The sequence below is a fragment of the Saimiri boliviensis genome, chromosome 8 (genome assembly GCF_048565385.1).
Source record: "Saimiri boliviensis isolate mSaiBol1 chromosome 8, mSaiBol1.pri, whole genome shotgun sequence".
NCBI classification, from domain to species: Eukaryota; Metazoa; Chordata; class Mammalia; order Primates; family Cebidae; genus Saimiri; species Saimiri boliviensis.
Window position 1 is genome coordinate 113,153,312 of NC_133456.1, and position 21,355 is coordinate 113,174,666.

General features: G+C 39.7%; 1 protein-coding gene across 1 annotated transcript in view; it reads right to left on the reverse strand.

Annotated features, from left to right (window-relative positions):
* Positions 1-21,355, reverse strand: part of TAF3 (TATA-box binding protein associated factor 3) — a 197,164-nt gene that overhangs the window by 26,399 nt on the left and 149,410 nt on the right. Inside the window, exon 4 of the mRNA XM_039478973.2 lies at positions 12,260-12,342. Within this exon, the coding sequence (XP_039334907.1) occupies positions 12,260-12,342 (83 nt within the window). The remainder of the gene's footprint in view (positions 1-12,259; positions 12,343-21,355) is intronic.

Sequence of the window (21,355 nt, forward strand, 5' to 3'; positions counted from 1 at the left end):
GTTTGAGGCTGGTCATATGATCTCAGCTAGGCCACTGAGAACTTGCTCTGGGACTTTTGGGCCCATTTCCTCTGGATTGAAATCTTGGTAGATCATGTGCTTGAATTTACAACAGACCATCTCTGCTACCACTTTGGGCAAAGCTAAGTCTGATAAAATATATTTTACAAAACACCAGGAAAGAATCTACATGATGACTAAAAAGCAGGCAACAAAGAGGTCACATATTTTTTAACAGACAAAATTTTTACTGTATTTATATAAAAATAAACTTTTAAGTGCCAAGTACAAACAATGTATCATTTTATACAGGGATTTATAATACTTATTACCAAAAAAGAGGAGTACTATAAAAAAAATTCCTACTTGATAATCTGGATTTTTTTCTTTTTCTTTTTGAGAGACAGTCTCACTGTTGTCCAGGCTGGAGTGCAGTGGTGATTACAGCTCACTGTAGCCTCAAACTCCTGGGCTCAAGTGATCCTTCTGCCTCAGCCTTCCAAATGGCTGGGACTACAAGTGCACACCATCATGCCTGGCTTTTCTGTTAGTTTTGTTTTTTGAGACAGGGTCTCGCTCAGTCAACCAGGTCTGAAGTGCAGTGCTGTGATCTTGGCTCACTACAACCTCCACCTCTTAGGTTCAAGCGATTCTACTGCCTTAACCTCCTGAGTAGCTGAGATTACAGATACGAACCACCATACCAGTCTAATTTTTGTATTTTTAGTAAAGAAGGTGTTTCACCATGTTGGCCAGGCTGGTCTCAACTGGTCTGCTTGCCTTGGCCTCCCAAAGTGCTGGGATTACAGGCGCAAGCCACTGTGCCCAGCCCTAGGTAACTTAATATTTTGTGGAGACACAGTCGTGCTATGTTGTCCAAACTAGTCTCAAACACCTGGCCTCAAGTGATCCTCCCACAGTGCTGGGATTATAGGCATAAGCCACCATACTCAGCCCTGAGAACCCTGATTTAATAGCAGCAACAACATCAAATATATTGGCCTTAAAAACTGTTTTTAAACATCAGTTACTTATAAACATGAATAAATTCATAATATTTCCCAGGTTCCTTCACAGATGAATTTCATACATGTACTCCAAAGCATAAACACTGTCACAGAGGAAGCAATTATCTGTAGTATTATGTTTACATGAGTAAAGCACTTAATGAAGAAAAACTCACCAGAGACGGAACCAGCACCAAAGACCTGCAGATTTCAGAAGAGACCCGGGAACTGCCTGAATCAATATGTTAACTATTCTTCAACCAATAGCTTCCCCCAAAGAAGAAAGGATTTCTATAAAATGAACTCACAGGTCCATGAGAGAGAACAATAGACTAACTTTTCATGTAAAATCACTAGTAGTTGCCTAGAGTCTTGTAAAACTTTAAAACCATCAGATTTCACTAATTCTTCTTAAATATATGGTCATTTCATTCTCATGTACTGCTGGTGGAAATTTTAATTGGTACAGCCTTTCAGAAGATAATCTGGCATAATAGTCTCTTACAACATTTTAAATGTTTACATTCTTTGACCTAGTAACATTTGAAAAAACAAAAATCTATATATGAAGATGTTGTTTCTCTATCTGTCATGCAGGGGCACGATCATGACTCAACTGTGGCCTTGACTTCCTGGGCTCAAGTGATCCTCCCGCCTCAGCCTCCTGAGTACTTGAAACTAAAGGCACATGCCACCATGCCGGGCTAATTCTTCTGTTTTTTGTAGAGACAGGGTCTCGCCATGTTGTCCAGGCTGGTCTTGAACTCCTGGGCTCAAGTGATCAGTCTGCCTTGGCCTTCCAAAGTGCTAGGATTATAGGCATGAGTCACCACATCCAGCCTCTAATTTGTTTTTATAAAAATTGCTGAAATACCCATGGGACAGTCAGCAGTGATTAACTAAGGGAAGGGCGAGATTAGGGGGAAAACTTTTGCTTTCTAGGTTATATATTTTGAAGCAGTTAATCTGTTCTGTGAAGGCCTATTATGTCCCGATCAGAGGTTTAAGTGTCTGTTTCTCAGATCTTCTTACGTAATCTTCATTTATTAAAATCCTAGCTACATATCCTTTCTTCCTATTTCCTAGCTAAAGGTATCTTTGCTTGTGGTGAGTTACGGATCCCTGTGAATAAGGATACAGACTTCTTCCTCTCATCAGCTGCTACTGATCTGACCTTGTGTCTAGACAAGGAGAAAAGAGCCAAGCTTGATGATGTTGAGTGGAAGTTACAAGATGCTGAGAGTTAAGTGAGTATCAAAGGAGACTCTAGGACAAGGCCTTTCTCTTCCCTTGGTTTTGATCAGCTTGGGAAACTTCTGGAGCAAAGAAGACATTTATCTTTGTTTTCAGAACATCCAGTCTGATACTATGATATAATGAAAATCTCCCAATTCTGTCAAATCAGATAGCTTTTGCCTTCATTCAAGCTACCCTAATGCTCAAAATGGCGTGAAAATGGAGGCGCTGGTCTCATCATCAACGTAAAGGAAACATAAGGAGAAGAACTACACTGGGGGAAATAATGCTGGGTCCAGTTTTGGAAATGCCATTTTTGAGGTGCTGCTGGTTCACCCAGGCAGAACTTTCTAGTGACTGGGCAGATTAGTCTGAATCTTGGGGAAGAAATCTGAGCTGGTAATAAAGAAATGGCAATCATCATTGCATAACAAACCTAAAGAGAAAATGAGAACATTTACAAAGAAGAGGCAGAGTTAACGTACCAAGGACAGGGAGAAAAGAAGGGAAAGGAAAAGAAGTCCATAAAAGAAAAACAAAAGGAATTAATGGTAAGAAAGAGTGAGAGACGGGGTATGGGGGCTCGCGCCTGTAATCCCAGCATTTTGGGAGGCCAAGGCGGGTGGATCACCTCAGGTCAGGAGTTCGAGACCAGTTTGGCCAACAAGGCGAAACCCTGTCTCTACTAAAAATACAAAAATTAGCTGGGCGTGGTGGCAGATGCCTGTAGCCCCAGCTACTCGGGAGGCCAAGGAAGGAGAATCACTGAAACCTGGGAGGTGGACTGCAGTGTGCCACGATTGCACCACTGCACTCCAGGCTGGGCGACAGCGTGAGACTCGGTCTCAAACAACAACAACAACAACAACAACAACAACAAACAACAACAACAACAAAAACCCAACAACAACAACAAAAAAACCCACAAAAAGACAGAATGAAAGAATGAGTTTGGCCTAGTATCATGACAATCAAAGGAACAGAAAGTTTCTGAAAGGGCTTAGGGGACAGTGTCCAAACAGCAAAGGAGATTTGTACAATAAGAGCTGCTGCATGTACTCTGGATCCGGGAATTGAGAAGCATCTAATGGTCTTAATGAGAAGCTGCAGAAAAGTTTCTGGGGCAGGAACCAGAAAGCAGAGGATTTAGGAGTGGACAACTGGAAGAAAGTACAACTAAAGAATACATCTTGAGAAGCAGAATGAAAAGCAGACATGACGTAGCTGCCTTCTCATATGGCAGAAGGCTGATGAGGGTGAGGAGGGTTAGGGTGGGAGAAGGAATGGCTGGACAAAAAAGAGAAAAAAGAGGAAGACAGAGGAGAGGAACTGACAGAGGGAATGAACTTCCAGCGGGGGCAGGAAAGGTAGGAATGGAGGCAGCAGCTGAGGAGGGCTGACCTTAGACACATGTTCTTTATCCTAGAGCCTGGAAGACAAACCATGGGGATACGATGGGTTTGGAACCCAAAAGGCAAGTGCAATCAGCCAAGGTAATGTGGCAAGGCAGTTCCATGTGCTGAGACTTGTGGTCACCACATTAAAAAAGGCTGCACATATTCCAAATGACAGCAGTCCTGCAGTGACACGGATACCCACTCTGTAAGCTACACAGGCAGGTGTGGGAGAAGAGAAGGAAGGTTGCGCCATGCAGTGCATTCTTTATATAAGTATCTGAATATAGTATAGGCCCATAACGTAACAGGAAGTAAGAGAATGCAAAGGATTGAAATACTCCGTGTTGTTGGTAATGAGTGCCTAAGTGTTTCCATCTGGAGGAACATATTCTTTTTTTTTAAATGCCAGAAGTGTGAGTAGTTTGATCTTTAGGAGAAATTATAATCAGATACTATCCAAAAGGTTTCCATGATATAGCTAAATTATCTCTGCCTGCCACAGGTTAAGGAACATTTAAATTCTGGAAGTTCACATCAGCTTTTTCTAGATAATGAATCTTAAGTACCTTCCTATATTCACTCAATTAGTGATCATGGACCTTGATAACACTGCAGAGAGAAAGTTTCCAACTATCATTCAAATCATATCTAAAAAGGTGGTCATAAATATTTTAAAACCTAAGTGAACTAATAAGACCTGGACCCATTAAGGATAAGATCTTTTACAACAAATTAAATAAAACAATTTATTGAAGTCTGGACTCAAGATAAGCTAGATTTACTAGCTGACCTTTTATTCATTTAAAGAACAAAATTAGCTCTAATTGCATTAGAATGGAATCCAGTAAATTTTCCTGAGTCTTCTAATGTGGCATCTATGTAAGAACTGCTGTAATTGTTTACAAGTAAGATGGAAATGCTTTGATTACAATCTCTCCACTTGTTTCACTGTGTAGTAAAAGTATTTTTGAAAACCTAAGGCCAGTTTTTCTGACAGTTTACTATTTTTTTCTAGTAAACCTATTGCATCTCTGGTGTTAATGAATAAACAGTATCGTGCCAGAGTAAAAGATAAATTTAGAGACTTTGTCACTAGGCTGGGCAGTAAAAATAAGAGAGTAACACAAGGAAGTCAAAAAGCCCTTTTCTGGAAAAATAAGAAAAGGGATGAAAGACCTGAATAAGACCACTTTAACTGCTTCCTCTTGGATGTGGCTTGGAACGATACCTGAGATCTATGGGTTAGGGACTGCTGAACTTGGAAGCGCAGTGAGGCAGCAAGAATGACGTCTAAAACTCACAGCGTTTGCTGCAGCGGTTCGAAGGCTAGGAAACTTCACTGGTAATGATAGTGTCTTCCCTAGCATTAAAAATAGGCCATTTGAAAATTTTAAATACGGTCATTTGAAAATGTTAAATGTCCCTTGTGAACTTTACCACAATCATACTTAAAATTCTTTTTTTGTCATTGTTATTTTGCAATTTATTTATTTATTTGAGACACGGTCTCACTCCGTCCCCCAGGCTGGAGTGCAGCAGCACAACGACAGCTCACTGAACTCCGGGGCTCAAGCAATCCTGCCACTTCAGTCTCCCATGGAGTTGGGAGTACAGGTGCACGCCACCAGGTCCAGCTCATGATGTTTAGCTTTTAATGTAGGCAAAATACCTATAAATGTTTCGGTTTCAGTAGCAAGTAAACCAGGGAAAAATAAAACTATCAACATTCTTTAATCTTTTTTTGTGTGTGTATTTTTTTTTAATCAAAAGCAGACAGTTTTATGAGGAGGAAAACATTAAAAACAGAAAAGCAAAAGGCCTTCCAAGCCTGGCAGGATGATGTTCTGGAACGTTCCCAAACTTTACATCTAAAGTATCCTTTTGTACACCAACTAGCTTCTTTGCCTTGCCTCCCCAGCACATTTTTATAAAAATGCAAAACGGAAGGCAGAAAACCACACTGCCATGTGTGTACCTATGCAACAATCTTGCATGTTCTTCACATGTACCCCACAACCTAAAATGCAATAAAAAAAAATGCAAAACGGACTGCCTTTATCTAACCAAAATAAAACACACCCATTGCCTTTGCCTGCCTCTCGCCCTGTATTCTGCTGCGAGCCCTCCTTTCCTTCTGGAACCTACCGCTTCCCCTTCAGGGCAGCCTCCCTACCACAGGGGCTGGTGAAGCTAAGTCCTTCATGGGGACTGATATTGGAGGCCCGGGAAGTGGGGCTTCACCAGGGACTGTGAGCACCAAGAATCACATCAGCTTAAGTGGCTGGGACCACCTCTGCCCCCGCGGACGCCAGATGAGGAGAGCGGGCAGAGCCTTAGGATACTCAGAGAGCCTGCAGGTGGCCCCACTGAAGTCACATGCACCCCTACTGTTTTTCTGTCTAAGCTGGTTTGATTTGGGTTTCTGTTACTTGCCACCAAGAGTCTGGATTAACACAGTGCTGAAAAGGAAATACGAGTGTTTCCACTAGAGATGAAGAGGTGCTTAAGAGCTGTCAGCACTGAGCTGTTCTTTCACGCTTCCCTCCTGAAGTGTGGGAAAGTCAACAAAAAATGCCTTTGGGTCACCTATAAAAACTGCTGTGGAAGACACTGTCCTTGTCATCTGCTCCCACATGGAAGTTATTAGCGCCTTGAAAACCTGTGTCTCCTGAGAAACTGAGACATCTTCCTTAAAAAATAAAATAAAATGTATTTCAGCTGAGCACGATAGCTCACGCCTGTAATCCCAGCATTTGGGGAGGCTGAAGCAAGCAGATCACCCGAGGCTATGAGTTTGAGACCAGTCTGGGCAACATGGTGAAAGCCTATCTCTACTAAAAATACAAAAAATTAGCTGGGTGTGGTGGTGCTAGCCTATAATTCCAGCTACTCAGGAGACTGAGGCAGGAGAATCACTTGAACCCGGGATGTGGAGGTTGCAGTGAGCTGAGATTGTACCACTGCACTTTAGCCTGGGCAACAGAGTGAGGGAGGCTCTGTCTCAAAAAATAAAAAATAAAAATAATTAATAAAAATAAATAAAATTAATTAATTTTAAAAATGTATTTCATTTTTTGTCCTTACTGCTAGGAAGGCATAATCATATTTGACATACAATCATTTGCTCATTTTTCTTCTGTTGATCTTAGGGAAGAAGATCTATTTCTATTTCTGACTGTACTATATATACTTTTTACTTTCCACTAAATTTGTTCAGACTGGAAAACAATTATACATGAATAAAAACCTCAAGTATACAAAGGAAAATTCAGGAAGTAGGATAAAAACCATTTGAGATTATTTCTCTAGGGAATTTTTAACTAAAATACCACTACAAGTTTCACTCTGTTGAATGTCATTTGGCTAAATCCGGATATATTTTAAAATATGAATGCTTATTTTCCTTAAAAATATTTTAAATGATTATTCTTGTGACTGGCCATGATTATTCTCTACTTCCATTGTCAGAAAGCATTAATTGGAAAAGTTTAGATCACTCAAAGACAAGTGCCTATTAATATTGTTTTTAAAGATTAACAAAGCTTTAGCTCTCATTTTCATTGTATGTAGAAAAAATTCAGACATTACAACTATTAAAAACATCACATTTTCAGCACTTTTGTTAGGATGAGGACTGATGAATGATGAAGTTACTGAACTGTAAGAAATCAATCCACTTGCCACTGGGAAGCAAAATGTCAGCAGAAAGAAAACTAATGCCAGAGGTAAAGTGGTTCCTGAAAAATATCTTGACATAATTTGCATATTTTGAAAAAAGAGTTACACTTGTTAAACAGAATACCTACTGTGAACTCTCAAAGGGAATTCAGAATTACCATTGGTAACAATATTGTTCTCCAAAAAGCAACTCAAATGTTCCTGTACCACCTGATCAAATATATTATGAGATATTAATTAGAGAAAACATGACCAAGCTTGATGGGCTGTCTGGAGGGGCCCAACCAGTCACCCCTTCTCTGGTGCTTGCTGATCAAGGCAGGAGTGCTCTGAGAGCAGGAGGAGGAGACGTTGCTCACAAGAGACCTGGGCAGGGGGACCCCTTGCCTGCGGGCAAGGGCGGGTGAGTAGATGGAAGAGGGCGGAGGTTTCCTCTTTAGTCCTTGGGGGAAGACAGCAGCAAAAGAGACATTTGAGGAATTTGAGGGGAAGAATGCTTATTCCTCTACCCTGCATTCACCCCAAAATCTTTATGCAAATTTGTATTTTTTCTTAATACTTTATCAATGTTTCACCTCTTTTCACAAAGGTGAAACTGAATTTGAGCTTTATAGAAGAGTCGCAGGCCCCATTCTGCCAAGTGTTTCTTGACAATTCCATCCCAACAGTCTCTGTCCCTAAAATCCATCGCATCGCCTTGCTCCCATTGTCTTGACAGAAGTGAGTAAAAGGATGAATGCTGTAAGTTAGCCAAGTCTACCTACATTTGCTCAATATAGAGTAAGACGGCGAGGACAAATAACTTGGTACCCCCTTTGCTGCCTGCCCTGCCCTCCATGGTGGCTGTCACACTTACCTTGCCCCCTGCCCGAAGTCCAGGTGGGACCTCAGGATCCCGTCAACAGCATTCCAGGGGCAAGCTGAAACTAACTTGCTATCGCAGCATCAAGGCAAGGCTTCTGCTAGGCTGGATCAAACCTTTCAGCAATTCATCTAAATATGTTGTTTCCAGGTGTTGAGACTGTAATTTCACGGTTAAGGTTTTGGTTTTATCTTCAACACAGACTATGGGGAACTCTGGACACCCACTAGCGGAAGACCTGTTAAAGGGATCCGAGTCCTGGGAAAGTCTTCTTGAATTTTAACACTATCAGGAGGAGGTCCTGGACTCCCATAGACGACTTTAGAATACAGTTTCCAGGAATGTGAAATCAAGAGAAAAACAAGTTATTCCTGTCTTGCTTCAAGGAACAATAATGAGAACAGAGGAAACAATCCAAGTTCAAAGTACTTTTCTGGATCAAGGGCAGAAGACATAACCACTTTATTTAAGACTCAGACTAAATATTGTCTTAAATATCTTCCAACGGGTATAATTTGAACCCTGTAAAGCTTTTTCATTTCTCCTAATTTCAAAAGATGATTCTGCCTGTTCTCCAGCAATAAATACCTCTCTGGACTATTCAAACTCCCCCTTTTGAATCCCAGTCTGCTCATTAATTTCACTTCAAAAGAGTATTATTCCCCCGCCCCAGGTGTGTGCAAACTGGGTAACCACAGGCACATTGACAGGAATCTGTCACCTCCTTCTCCATTATCACTGTGAACTAAGCCATGTATCATCCTAAAAACACAGAAGATCACTGAAATTTGAAATGTTACATAATTTTCATGTGTCATAATACATTCTTCTTTTAATTTCTTTCAGCCATTAAGAAATATAAAACACATTCTTAGCTTACAGGTCACAGAAAACAGGCAGTGGCCTGGATTTGGCCCATGGGGCCACCATTTGCTGAGCTTTGATTTAGAACCTTCCTCCCACCACCCCTGCCCCGCAAAAAGCACTTTACTGAGTAAGTCTTTACATAAAATTCTATTACTATATGACTTAGTCCTCTTTCTCGCTCTATTTTAATTTAAAATGTAATCTATTTCAGTTCATTTATCTCTTTGTTCATTATAAGGATTTTCTTGCATCTGCCTTTGGTCAAATGGGGGTCATTACCTACATATCTGAAAGTTTACATGATACATAATATGCTTTCAAGGGCAATTTGTCTAGAATACCTGGGTATTATAATTTCCCTGATACTGGATATTTTGTTCCAGACAAATGGGATTTATTTCTCACATCTTTCACTATCTCAGGTGTGTGAGTGATTTATTGAGAGGGGAAAGTAGAATAAATAGTCAACAGGATGCCTAAAAGATGCTTAAGGGTAGGTGAGTTGAATGTAACTATCAATGCCTTTTATTTTTTATTTTTAGAGATAGGGTCTTGCTCTGTTGCCCAGGCTGGAGTGCAGTGGAATGATCATAGCTCACTGCAGCCTTGAACTCCTGGGCTCAAGTGATCTTCCTGCCTCAGCCTCCCAAGTAACTGGGACTACCAGCATGGCCCACCACAGCTGGCTTTTCAGTGCCTTTGAACAAACCTTAGTGAGCAGGCCAAAATTCTGTGTGGGAGTCAAGATTAAGTAATGGTGAGCTACTGAGAAATGGGAATAACTATGAACTGCAGGAGAAAAATACTTGCTGAATGATGGATAACAACATCGTCCTCTTACAGAAATGAGACCAAATGCAGAACGTGCATGGAGATGGAAGAGTTACTTTGATTGGATCTTCTCTGAGCGACACTGTTTAAGGGATGAGGACATGATTCACACTTCTGTTGGTAAGATAGGGGTACTAGGTATCCCAGGCATCTGGTTGAAAAAGCACTGAATCCACAGTATTTTTGTTAAATTTCCTAGGTCTCTGCTGGCACAACCAAAAAGAGTAATGTGGAAATTATCCAGAAAATCTAGGTGAGAAAAACAGGAGCCATCTGGATTTTCTCCTTTAAATTTTCAGAGGCGTATACACTCTCCCGGAAAAGCAGTTGCCTCTCTGCTCACATTCCTCAGAATCATGCTGGACTTTCTCTTTGCACTACACATGGAATTGACAGAAGCAGCAGTATTGATACATGTAACTTTTAAGATGAAATGCACCACTGAGAATACAAACCAAATTTTCTGTCCTCTACTAAATAAATTCATGCCTCCTACTCTCACTTTCATGGCTAAAAATTGAATGTAGATGGAATGCCTTGTAAGCCTATTTTCAACACAGTATTTGATTACAATGCAAACTGCATTTTCAGGCTTAATGGGAAAAAATAAGGTTGTAGTATTTTTATCTTGTGTATTTTATTTTTTTTTATTTTTATTTTTTATTTTTTTTTATTTTTTGAGACGGAGTTTCGCTCTTGTTACCCAGGCTGGAGTGCAATGGCGCGATCTCGGCTCATTGCAACCTCCGCCTCCTGGGTTCCGGCAATTCTCCTGCCTCAGCCTCCTGAGTAACTGGGATTACAGGCACGCGCCACCATGCCCAGCTAATTTTTCCTATTTTTAGTAGAGACGGGGTTTCACCATGTTGACCAGGATGGTCTCGATCTCTCAACCTCGTGATCCACCCGCCTCGGCCTCCCAAAGTGCTGGGATTACAGGCTTGAGCCACCGTGCCCGGCTGTGTATTTTATTAAATGATGCATAATACGCCTTTGGAGCAAGAAGAATGATTTTCTTTCTTTCTTTTTTTTTTTTGACAGAGTTTCGCTCTTGTTACCCAGGCTGGAGTGCAATGGCACCATCTCGGCTCACCGCAACCTCCGCCTCCTGGGTTCAGGCAATTCTCCTGCCTCAGCCTCCTGAGTAGCTGGGATTATAGGCACGCGCCACCATGCCCAGCTAATTTTTGTATTTTTAGTAGAGACGGGGTTTCACCATGTTGAGCAGGATGGTCTCGATCTCTTGACCTCGTGATCCACCCGCCTCGGCCTCCCAAAGTGCTGGGATTACAGGCTTGAGCCACCGCGCCCGGCCAGAATAAGGAGAATGATTTTCAATGTGAGTTACAAACAAAAAAAAACCCCAATGCTTCATTACCTCAACAGGATCAGGTAAGAGCACTGTAGGCCTTAATGCTTCCCCCCAAAAATAAATAAAATAAAAATATCCAACAGATTAAACATAAAGACCAGTGGGTTGATATGATGATTCCATGAAAGTTAAGACAAATAAACAGAAAACATGGGGTTTACATTTCTAGTGCTCTCTTTAAAAAAGAGTGAACTGGGCCAGGTGCGGTGGCTCAAGCCTGTAATCCTAGCACTTTGGGAGGCCGAGGCGGGTGGATCATGAGGTCAAGAGATCAAGACCATCCTGGTCAACATGGTGAAACCCCGTTTCTACTAAAAATCCAAAAAATGAGCTGGGCATGGTGGCGCATGCCTGTAATCCCAGCTACTCAGGAGGCTGAGGCAGGAGAATTGCCTGAACCCAGGAGGTGGAGGTTGCGGTGAGCCGAGACCGCGCCATTGCACTCCAGCCTGGGTAACAAGAGGGAAACTCCGTCTCAAAAAAAAAAAAAAAAAAAAAAAAAAGAGTGAACTAAGACATCAGTTGTGACTATTACATAGTGTCTCTCCAAGCCTTTGGCGTATCTTTGTTTTACAGGTACAGAATAAAACCATGTTCCATCTGAATAAAAGAGAATCTTTGTTCTTTGTCATGGTGACAGATACTATGTACTTGAGAAAGTGTAACATTGCATCCACCTGGGTGTAATGTGGCAGTGAGTCCATTCAGTACAGTTTCTTATTTTTCAGAAAAACTGGGACCTTAAACACTATCCAGAAATGTCAGGCACTAGTCTTTAAAAAAGAGAAAAAGAACAAGAAAAAAACAATCCTCTATGTTAAATAAAGTGAAAAGCATTTACTCTGTGGAAGAAACCAATAAAAACTCGAAAACGAAGAGTTGTAAAAACAAAGCTTGACCCTCCATGTTCACACCTGGGAGAAGCTTGCGGAGTCCCAAGTCCATTAGGAAAGGGTAGAGAAGGTTACGTATCATTTGTTTCACTCTGATTCAAAATGTTTATACTTACATCTTGTCTTGGCCAGCACCGACTCGGAGAGTTAATCTGGGGATAACTGGACTCGGGGCCAGAGCGACTGGTTCCACTTTTATCTGTGGAAGTTAGCACGTGACAGTTCAATATGGTTTTTCCAACAGAAGTACCTCCTCCCACTCCTCCTACTCTCCCGCTCCCACAAACTCAGTAAAAAGCTGAAGCCTTAAATATGGCTAAAATCCTAGACATGAAGACAATCCAGGCCATTCTGTGTTTTTGTTTTTCAACAACTGAAGGCTACCTGGCATCGTGAGAAAGTCTACAAACTTTAATCACATTATGTATATATGGTAGTTATTTGTATATGTTTGGGTTAGTTTTTGGATTTAATTATATTTTTAGAATTTTTAAACAAAAATTGTTATCTAGATTATTTTTGGTGAGCATTTAAACAATTACCAGCCTTAATAACAGAAAAAGCTGCAATGATGTCTTCTCTGTAAGATAAAAGCATACATTTATGGAACTTGACAAACATTCAACTCATCTTAAGTCTTCACTGTCAAATGAGAAAGCTGAATTACTAGGTGTAACTGTAGCATTAAACTGTCGTATTTTTTGCTAGAGGTAATACAATCTGAAGTGCTGTGAAAGAAAACAAAATCAGGACAGGTGCAGTGGCTTACTCCTATAATCCTGCACTTTGGGAGGCCAAGGGAGGACGATCACAAGGTCAGGAGTTTGAAACCAGTCTGGCCAGCATGGTGAAACCCCATCTCTACTAAAAATACAAAAGTTAGCCCAATACAGTGGCATGAGCCTGTAAACCCAGCTACTCCGGAGGCTGAGGCAGGAGAATCGCTTGAACTCGGGAGGTAGAGGTTGCACTCCAGCCTGGGTGACAGGGCAAAACTCTGTATCAAAACAAAACACACACACACACACACACACACACACACACACACTTTTTCTTTCGGAAATGATTTGAGGTGAAGGCAATGGCTGCTGGGTAAGGTGAAGACCTCACAAATATCTGACCTATTAGTCAGAAGAGAACACAGAAACTAAGTCTGATGTTAAAGTGTCTCTTCAGAATTTTTAATTTGCAGATCATATAATCCACATTTTGAACTAACAAACTAAACAAAAGCTCTGCATTTCCAAATGACTATCTCAGAGTTTTTCAATGGGGGGCGGGGTAGGATTGGTATTTTTGGTGGGATGGTTCTCTGCTGTAAGGAACTGTCCCAAGTACATGCCAGTAGTTCACTGTTAGTCACTAATGGTTGCAAACCTTAATTTATGTATTTCCAGCTCAATAATTAAATCATAATAGAACCGTGTAGTGGTTCTAACGGGGAATGAATATAGAAATAACGAGCAACAGGTCGTAAAGTTAATATAGTACATGTATATCAAATCTGTTATTTTATCGTATGTATTTACATGTCTGTCTCTTCCTAGAGTTGTTTTTTAAATCCTCCAGCCCATCAAAATCTACTGCTTCAACCATGCTCTTGCACAGCGCCTGGCATGCAGGAGATGCCAAGTAGGCATTTGTTGAATTATCAGTGTCCCTTGCCCCAACTCTCTTGCCTCACTTATCCCACCATACATCCAGGAACAACCTAAAACCATCCCCCAGAGCACTGAATGATACCAAAGGAAACTTTTAAGAATCCAACTTCATCTATGCCTCCAATACTAGCTGGTAACCCAGCTAAGGGCAGAGACCATGCGTGTTTTGTTTACTGCTGTCTTCCAGTGCCTGTCTCAGCATCTGACACTAGAAGTCTTAAGATACGTGTAAAGCATGACTATGAAGCAATGATTTCGATCTTTACCACTGTCAAGACTCTTCCCATAACCCCCTTTCCCCTTCCATGCATGCAGCTCCACAGGAAATACTAAAGCCACCAGTGTTGAAGGAGAGCTCCTTCAATTCCCTACAAACTTCTCTGCGCCCACAATTACACCAGCATCTGCCTCCTGCTGTCTTCTAAAGAAGCTTGCTCCATCTCTGCTTATTTATTTACAGTATCTTCAATCTCTCTGTTCCACTAATTATTTTCATCTCACTTTTAAATGTGCTCCACTTTACCTTCAACATTTTCTGACCTTCTCTTCAACCTCTAGCTAACAACTTCTCATGCGTTTCGATGTCAACTTCATTGTCCGTTTTCTCACTTCTTCATTCCTTAACCCTTGCCAACTGCCTCATGTCCCAGCATGCTTTTCCATTACAGTCTTCTCATGCTCCTTCCTTCTCCTTTAAAAGCTGTCTGCTTTCACCTGACCTTATGTGGCCCTCTCCCCTTGTCATGCTAGTTTCCTTAGTGACCTCATCTCTGCCCACGGTTTCAACTGTAACTCTAAAATGTGTCTTCAAGATCTCTGTCTGGATTAGCACTGATTGACACTAAGGCCAAAATACGAAGTTGCCTATTAAACATTTTCAACAAATATCCTGTATTTAACCTCATCACACTCAAATCTTATCAACTTCCCACAAAACCACTTCTGCCCCCTAGCCAGTCTCACTCTTAGCTGATGTCTCCATCATTTACCTGGTCTTGCAGACAGTATGGTCCAGGGTCAAGGGTCTTGTCATGAGGGGAATGGGTGGTGGGTGGAGCAAGGCCCAGGCATAACTAGAGTTTGTGTTCAAGTCATATATATATATATATATATATATATATATATATATATATATATTTATATTTATATTTATTATTATTATTTTTTTGAGACAGTCTTGCTCTGTCGCCCAGGCTGGAATTCAGTGGCATGATCTCGGCTCACCACAACCTACGCCTCCCAGGTTTAAGCAATTCTCCTGCCTCAGCCTCTTGAGTAGCTGGGATTACAGTCTCACGCCACGATGCCTGGCTGATTTTCTGTATTTATATTAGAGATGGGAATTTACCAGGCTGGCCAGGATGTTCTCGAACCCTAACCTCATGATCCACCTGCCTTGGCCTCCCCAAAGTGCTGGGATAACAGGTGTGAGCCACCATACCTTGCCGTATCCAATATTTTTTTTAACGAAGAGTTTTATATCTAACAAATCTGAAAACAAATGGTCCAGTCTTTATTTTATGAACTATTTAAGACTTCCTCATCTTTCTGTGTTATCTGTGGAATAAACAAATATAACAAAAATAAGCAAACATTTATAAGCGACCTATAATTTGCCAGGCATTGTTCTTGGTTATACTCCAGATGTGCTCATTGAGGTTTTTAAAAAACAAACACGTAGGGTAGACAGTGTGGGTTTCATTTTACAAGTGAAGTGATCATCTATGGAGCAACCATTTTTCCTTCCTTTTCCATTTTCCTTTTCTGTTCTAACGTCACACAAATAGCACAATTGAGACTGGATGCAGACTTTTTGATTCAGAGAATGAAAAATTACATGAAGTTCTTATATTCTTCCACTCCAAAAATTTTAGGGTTACATATTCATCAGTGATGAGGTATTAGAAGTAGTATTTCTTATTTTTTCAACTAACAACACTAGCATATAAGCATTCAAATAACCGTTTAAGCTCTAATTAAAAATAAAGCTGTTTGACCTACCTTTAAAAAAATTCTGCTCTACTATTCGATCGTATGTTTGGCTCATTTCTATTACCACAACACCCAATAATGATAACCTACACTTGCATAGCACTTGGTGAAATGTGTCTTATTTAAATTATCCAACTCTTTAGCTTGAGGAGATAACAAAAAATACAAAAAAAGAAAAAAATTATGCAACTCTATAGGGTAGGTGTGGATGGTACTATTCCCATGTAAGAGCTCAGAAAGAGTAAGCGTTTTGCCCAGAGTTACAAAGTTAGTAAGTAAATGGCCGAAATCCAGGGCTCCTGACACCAAACTCAGCCCCTGTTCACCATACTGCTCCTTGACTCTTTGGCACACATTGTAAGTTCTTTTTTCTGGTAATGCTGAAGGCTTACATGGAGCTATTCACTTTACTTGTCAATATCTCTTAAGATAAATGATACATATTTGTGAGATGGTTAGGGTTAGTTGTAAAACTTTTTTTTCTATATGGAAGGTTAACTAGTTTATATGGAAATTGAGATTAACCCTGGCCTCACCTTCACTCAACTAAACTAGCTGGGTTTTTGACACTGTCTTAAATGGCTTGGCCGGACAGAGGAATCAAGACATGATCTATTTATTACCTACTATTAAAAAAACTAAATGATACAATATGTAAAAATTAAGTAAACAAAAGTGGACAAACATAAGTTAGATTTAAAATGGTATGAATGTGCCCTGAAGGCAACAGGTATTCAGTCAACTGGTTGAATGAATGAATGATTCACAATCTAATATCTTGGCTCAAAGTTTCATCTGTAATTATGGTGGTTGTATCATCTAAACACAGATGCCTCTGAAAGGAAAAGAAGGAGCTACTGATTATCCCACACAACTGGGATTGTCCCAGGCAAACCAGGATATGAGATAACCCTATCTAAAAACTACTTAAATACTTTTATTTCATTCCTAAAAACAAGTTAAATTAGATTGAAATTGAGAAAGTTCAAACAATTATAGAAAAAGATTAATGAGGATGGTAATAATACGGATACAGAAAGTACAATTTCTAAATTAAAATTTCTTCCCGGATTTTTGCTTCCATTAACTTTATCTGTGTGCTTACCAAAATAAAAACAGAAGTATTTCCTACAATCATAAAATAATTTCTCATGTGTACTTCCCAGAAAACAACAAACAAAAGGATGACTTCAATGACTCAGAGGACATGACTAATGCCATCTTTTAATGGCATGAAGCCAAAATCTGGGGCCAAGATGAGCTTTTAAGGGTTAAAATAAAAGAACAGCACTTTGGAGTAATGCTGAGAATTGGGGCACACAGAAGAGCATTTACAGTGGATTACTAAGCTTCCCAATTCACCAAAGAGGTAAAGTCCAGCAATATAAGACTCCTTTGTAGCTAACTAAAAATACATTGTCAGTGGATTTGTCCAGTTTTATGTATAAGCAATACTTCTTTCACCTGAACTAATACTAGTAGTCATATAAGCCCCTTATTGCCATGTGCTGCATTTTTTTTTGTTAATCTTCAAGGATTTAGCTTCTCTGCCACATACCTCAGGGCACCAACTGATAAAGCTCTAACTCTCCATTTTTCCAGGACACCAGCAGTGCGGCCTTGCAAAAAATGAAAATCGCTCAAGAGATTTAAAGGGGAAATTTATTTTTAAAATCCTGACTTGAAGCAAAGAGGTGGATTTTTAAAAAGCTTATCTATTAAGAATCAGTTCAAATTTAAATTATATCTTGGAACTCTTTCATGCATTCCAGCTTTAAAGTTTATCTTTTGACAGGGACTTTCTGCAAAGGTAATGGGCAGCTTTGTCAATGTAATCTGTCCAAGGTTTTTAAAAAATTTTTTAATGTTAAACTCCTTTCATTAAAAAAACCCACCATATATGTATACCAACTAGGGTAGCAGCAAATTTAGCAGGCGCTAATTCAGATTCCCATCTATGCTGATATATTAGAAAAAACCTCATAAATAGTACTGATGAAAGCTGAATGGAATCACCTAACATCTGGATGCTGAACTATGGCTGGAACCATCTTGTATCTCTCAGCAATTAAGGTCTTTACATTATTTCCGTTTAGAAACACAGTCTACGTAAATTCTGATAACGATTCAAAATACTAAACAGAGAGTCAGAAGATGTGCAGTTGTGGTTAAGTATAACAAAGTTCTCCCATTTGGACAACTGAGATAGAACGTGGGCTTTCCGTCCATGCTCAGAGAGTAGAGTCATGAAGGCTGGGAGGTGGCCTTGGGTAAACTTCTACACATTTAAATATATTCATTTAAACATTAAGTTTCTTATTTCCTCTTGGAACATACAGTTAAGAAACAGGAAGGAAATATTTCCCCTCCTTTATTGGGTTGCTTTATTTACCAAAAAAAAAAAAAAAAAAAAAAAAAAACCTTCATTTCATTAGTTAATTATAATAGCTGATGAGAACGGACTTGGAATGAGACTATATTGCTTAAACCAAAGGGGAAAAGGATGAAAACCCTTCATTAAAGGCTCAAACCAATTAGATAATTTATCATTCTCTAAAGAAGAAACCGTTTACATTTAATAAAAGATTACTTGGGAGCAAATCCTATAGGACTTGGGGATAGATTAAAGGAACATTAAAAATTTTAATTATTCTGATAGCTAAAGTCATAAAAGTGTAAAGGAGATCCCTTTCCTGCTCTTTAAAATATGGTAGTTAAACAGGTGCTCTCTAAGGTATCTCTAAGATAACTTTACATACATTTTATAAAATCATGTTGCCCCCTCACTGTCAAACATCAAACCATCCCTATCCCTCTCATTCACATATGTCACTTAGGTCACCAAAGCAGGCCTGGGCGCCCTCCCCTCACTGGCTGCAGCAAGGTACTCGATCTTTCTGTGCAGTTTTCTCAACTGTAAAACAGGAATCACAATACCAAATCCTCAGAGCTGTTGGGGGAGCTAAATCTGAATTCTGGCCAGGCCTGGAACCTGTAGGAACTCAAGAAGTGGTAGATGTTAATATCATTTACTATCCAGTTAGTTTATTCAGTAGCCAAGGTTAGCTCAAATAAAACAATTCCTCAATCAATAGGATAAAAAATGCTGAGAATCCTTCCTAGGATTTATGAGCTTTCTATCATCAACAACTCCCAATTATGCATGGGTTGATCATCAACACTATTGGATATCTGTAAGAAAATTCAGAACTGTTAGAGTCATCTACTCATCTTAATTAAATGACACAAACTAGTCTTCATTTAGTGTTTTCTAAGAGAAGGAAGAAGAGATGGCCTTTGAAACCAAAATAGACTTAGAGACGGCATGAAACTACTGTTTTTAAGCAGAGATAAGTTAAACTGTCAAATGCTGCTGTCTCTTCCCAGTTTTGAATGGGAGGAAGGAGACAGAGGAAGGAAGCAGACGGTCTGCAAGGTTGAGAGGCTGGAGAATAACGAGTAAGTGGCAGAGTTGGAATTTCCACCCCGGTCAGTGTGGCTGCCAAAGCCAGGCTCCCTTGGCCAGCACTGGACTTACTTATCTACAGGTGGTGGGTGATGTCAGCATTTTTGGGGTGAAACTCTAATGTGCCTTTCTAGATCATATTCAAATGTAAAACAGCTATCCCAATTTGACAGATGGATTTTGGCTAATCATCTATTTAAGAATATAGTGTAACTGTCCAGTCCTACTAACACAAATTTAAAAATGCATTTATTTTTTCACAATAAGCCTCCCTCCAAAAATCACTTAAAAGAGCAAGAGGAAATATTAAAGTAATCCTGTAAAGTTATCTAAACTCCAAAGATCCATGCAACATATTCACTGACACACACAGAAACACAAATTTTAATAAAACATTTAAAAAATTCTTACTTAATCCCAAATGTGACAGTATGAGTAACAATTTTAAATTGTTCTGAAATGTACTGTTAGGTTTATCACTGCTGCAACTATTAAGGTTGTGACTGCAACTGATCAACATAATTGCTTTTAACGTGTCTTTCTTTTTTCTTTTTTTTTTTTTTTTTTTAAAGACAGGGTTGCACTCTGTTGCCAAAGCTGAAGTGCAGTGGCGCTATTCTCCCACCTCAGCCTCCCAAGCAGCTGGGACTCCAGATGTGCACTCCATGCCTAGTTAATAAAAAAAAAGTTTTCTTTTTTTTCTTTTCTTTTTTGAGAGACAGTCTCACTATGTTCCCTATACTGATCTCAAATTCCTGTCCTCAAGCAATCCTCCTGCCTTGGCCTCCTAAAGTATTGGGATTACAGGCATAAGCCACTGCACCTGGCCATTAACACACATATTTTATAAAAAGTTAAGGTGGTTCTATTTTAAATAAGAGACAGTCTACATTCCCAATCCTTACTAGGTGTCTGATTGCCCACAAAGGGGAACTAAAAGCTTGCATAACTTAACACTCTCTGGATTACAACTCATAGAAAAACAATTTGAACCTCTTATGGTGAGCTACTAACCACATTATTTCACTAATCTCATTTTTCACACAATATAGAAAAAAGTAGTAGTTAGGACCATATATCATAGCATCTGACAGCCTGGATTCGAATTCTGGCTCCTGTACCCTTACTAGATGTGTAATCTTGGACAAATCTCTTAATCTCTCTAAGCCTTAGTTTCTCATCTTAAAGTGATAATAATTACAGTATCTACCTTCGAGGATTGTGGTAAGGAATTACAGCGCTTAGCATGGTGTTTAGCACATAGTAATTATTCAATGTTAACTATGACTGTTTTGCTATTGTTAGTGTTCTTATCATTGTCTCTATTTTAAAGATGAAATATTAAGGTTTAAAGAAGCTAAAAAACTTGTCCTGGATCTTATTCTGGGTCTGCTGGATTCCAAAGCCCAAAGCTCCTTCTACCTACCATGCAAATTCCTGTTTAATTAATCACATCTTTACTGGTTGTTGGTATTGATAAATGTGGGTAAGGCTGGTAAAGGCTTTATACACAGGAAAAAATAAACATGGGGATTAAAGATTTAAACAAATGCTCGTTTGCTGATCTGGGTCACTGTCCCTGAGCTGCTCCTGGAGTTGAGCAGGATGATGAGGAGGGAAAAGGAGACTGCAGCCTTCATTCTTTTGGCTGAAGACATTTTCTCGGGGCAGCTTAGATACGCCTCGCTTTAATTCACCTCTGCAGCCCTTATTTCCGTAGATTTGTAGGAAAATTCTTTGGACCATATGGAATCCCATTTCAGGTACATTTGTGTTTACTCATATGCCGTGATTCTTGGGGGATTTAAATGGGGTTGGAGAAAGAGAAGTCTTAACGCTTATGTTACTACCCCAATTTCTACTCCTTGTCAATGGCATCTCCATGGGGTGTCCTAGCCTTTATCCTTTCCTATTTGTATCGAGGGCTAAGATTCCAAATAATGCCAAGGAAGCGGAACAATTTTAAAAATCTATTAACACTAGCTGACTTGCCCATATTAACACAGGCTAGCTGATACAGTCAATGAAGCAGTAATCTCCAGGTTTCCACATTTTATTGTTTTGATTCAGAATGGAACGCCACCTCCATCTAC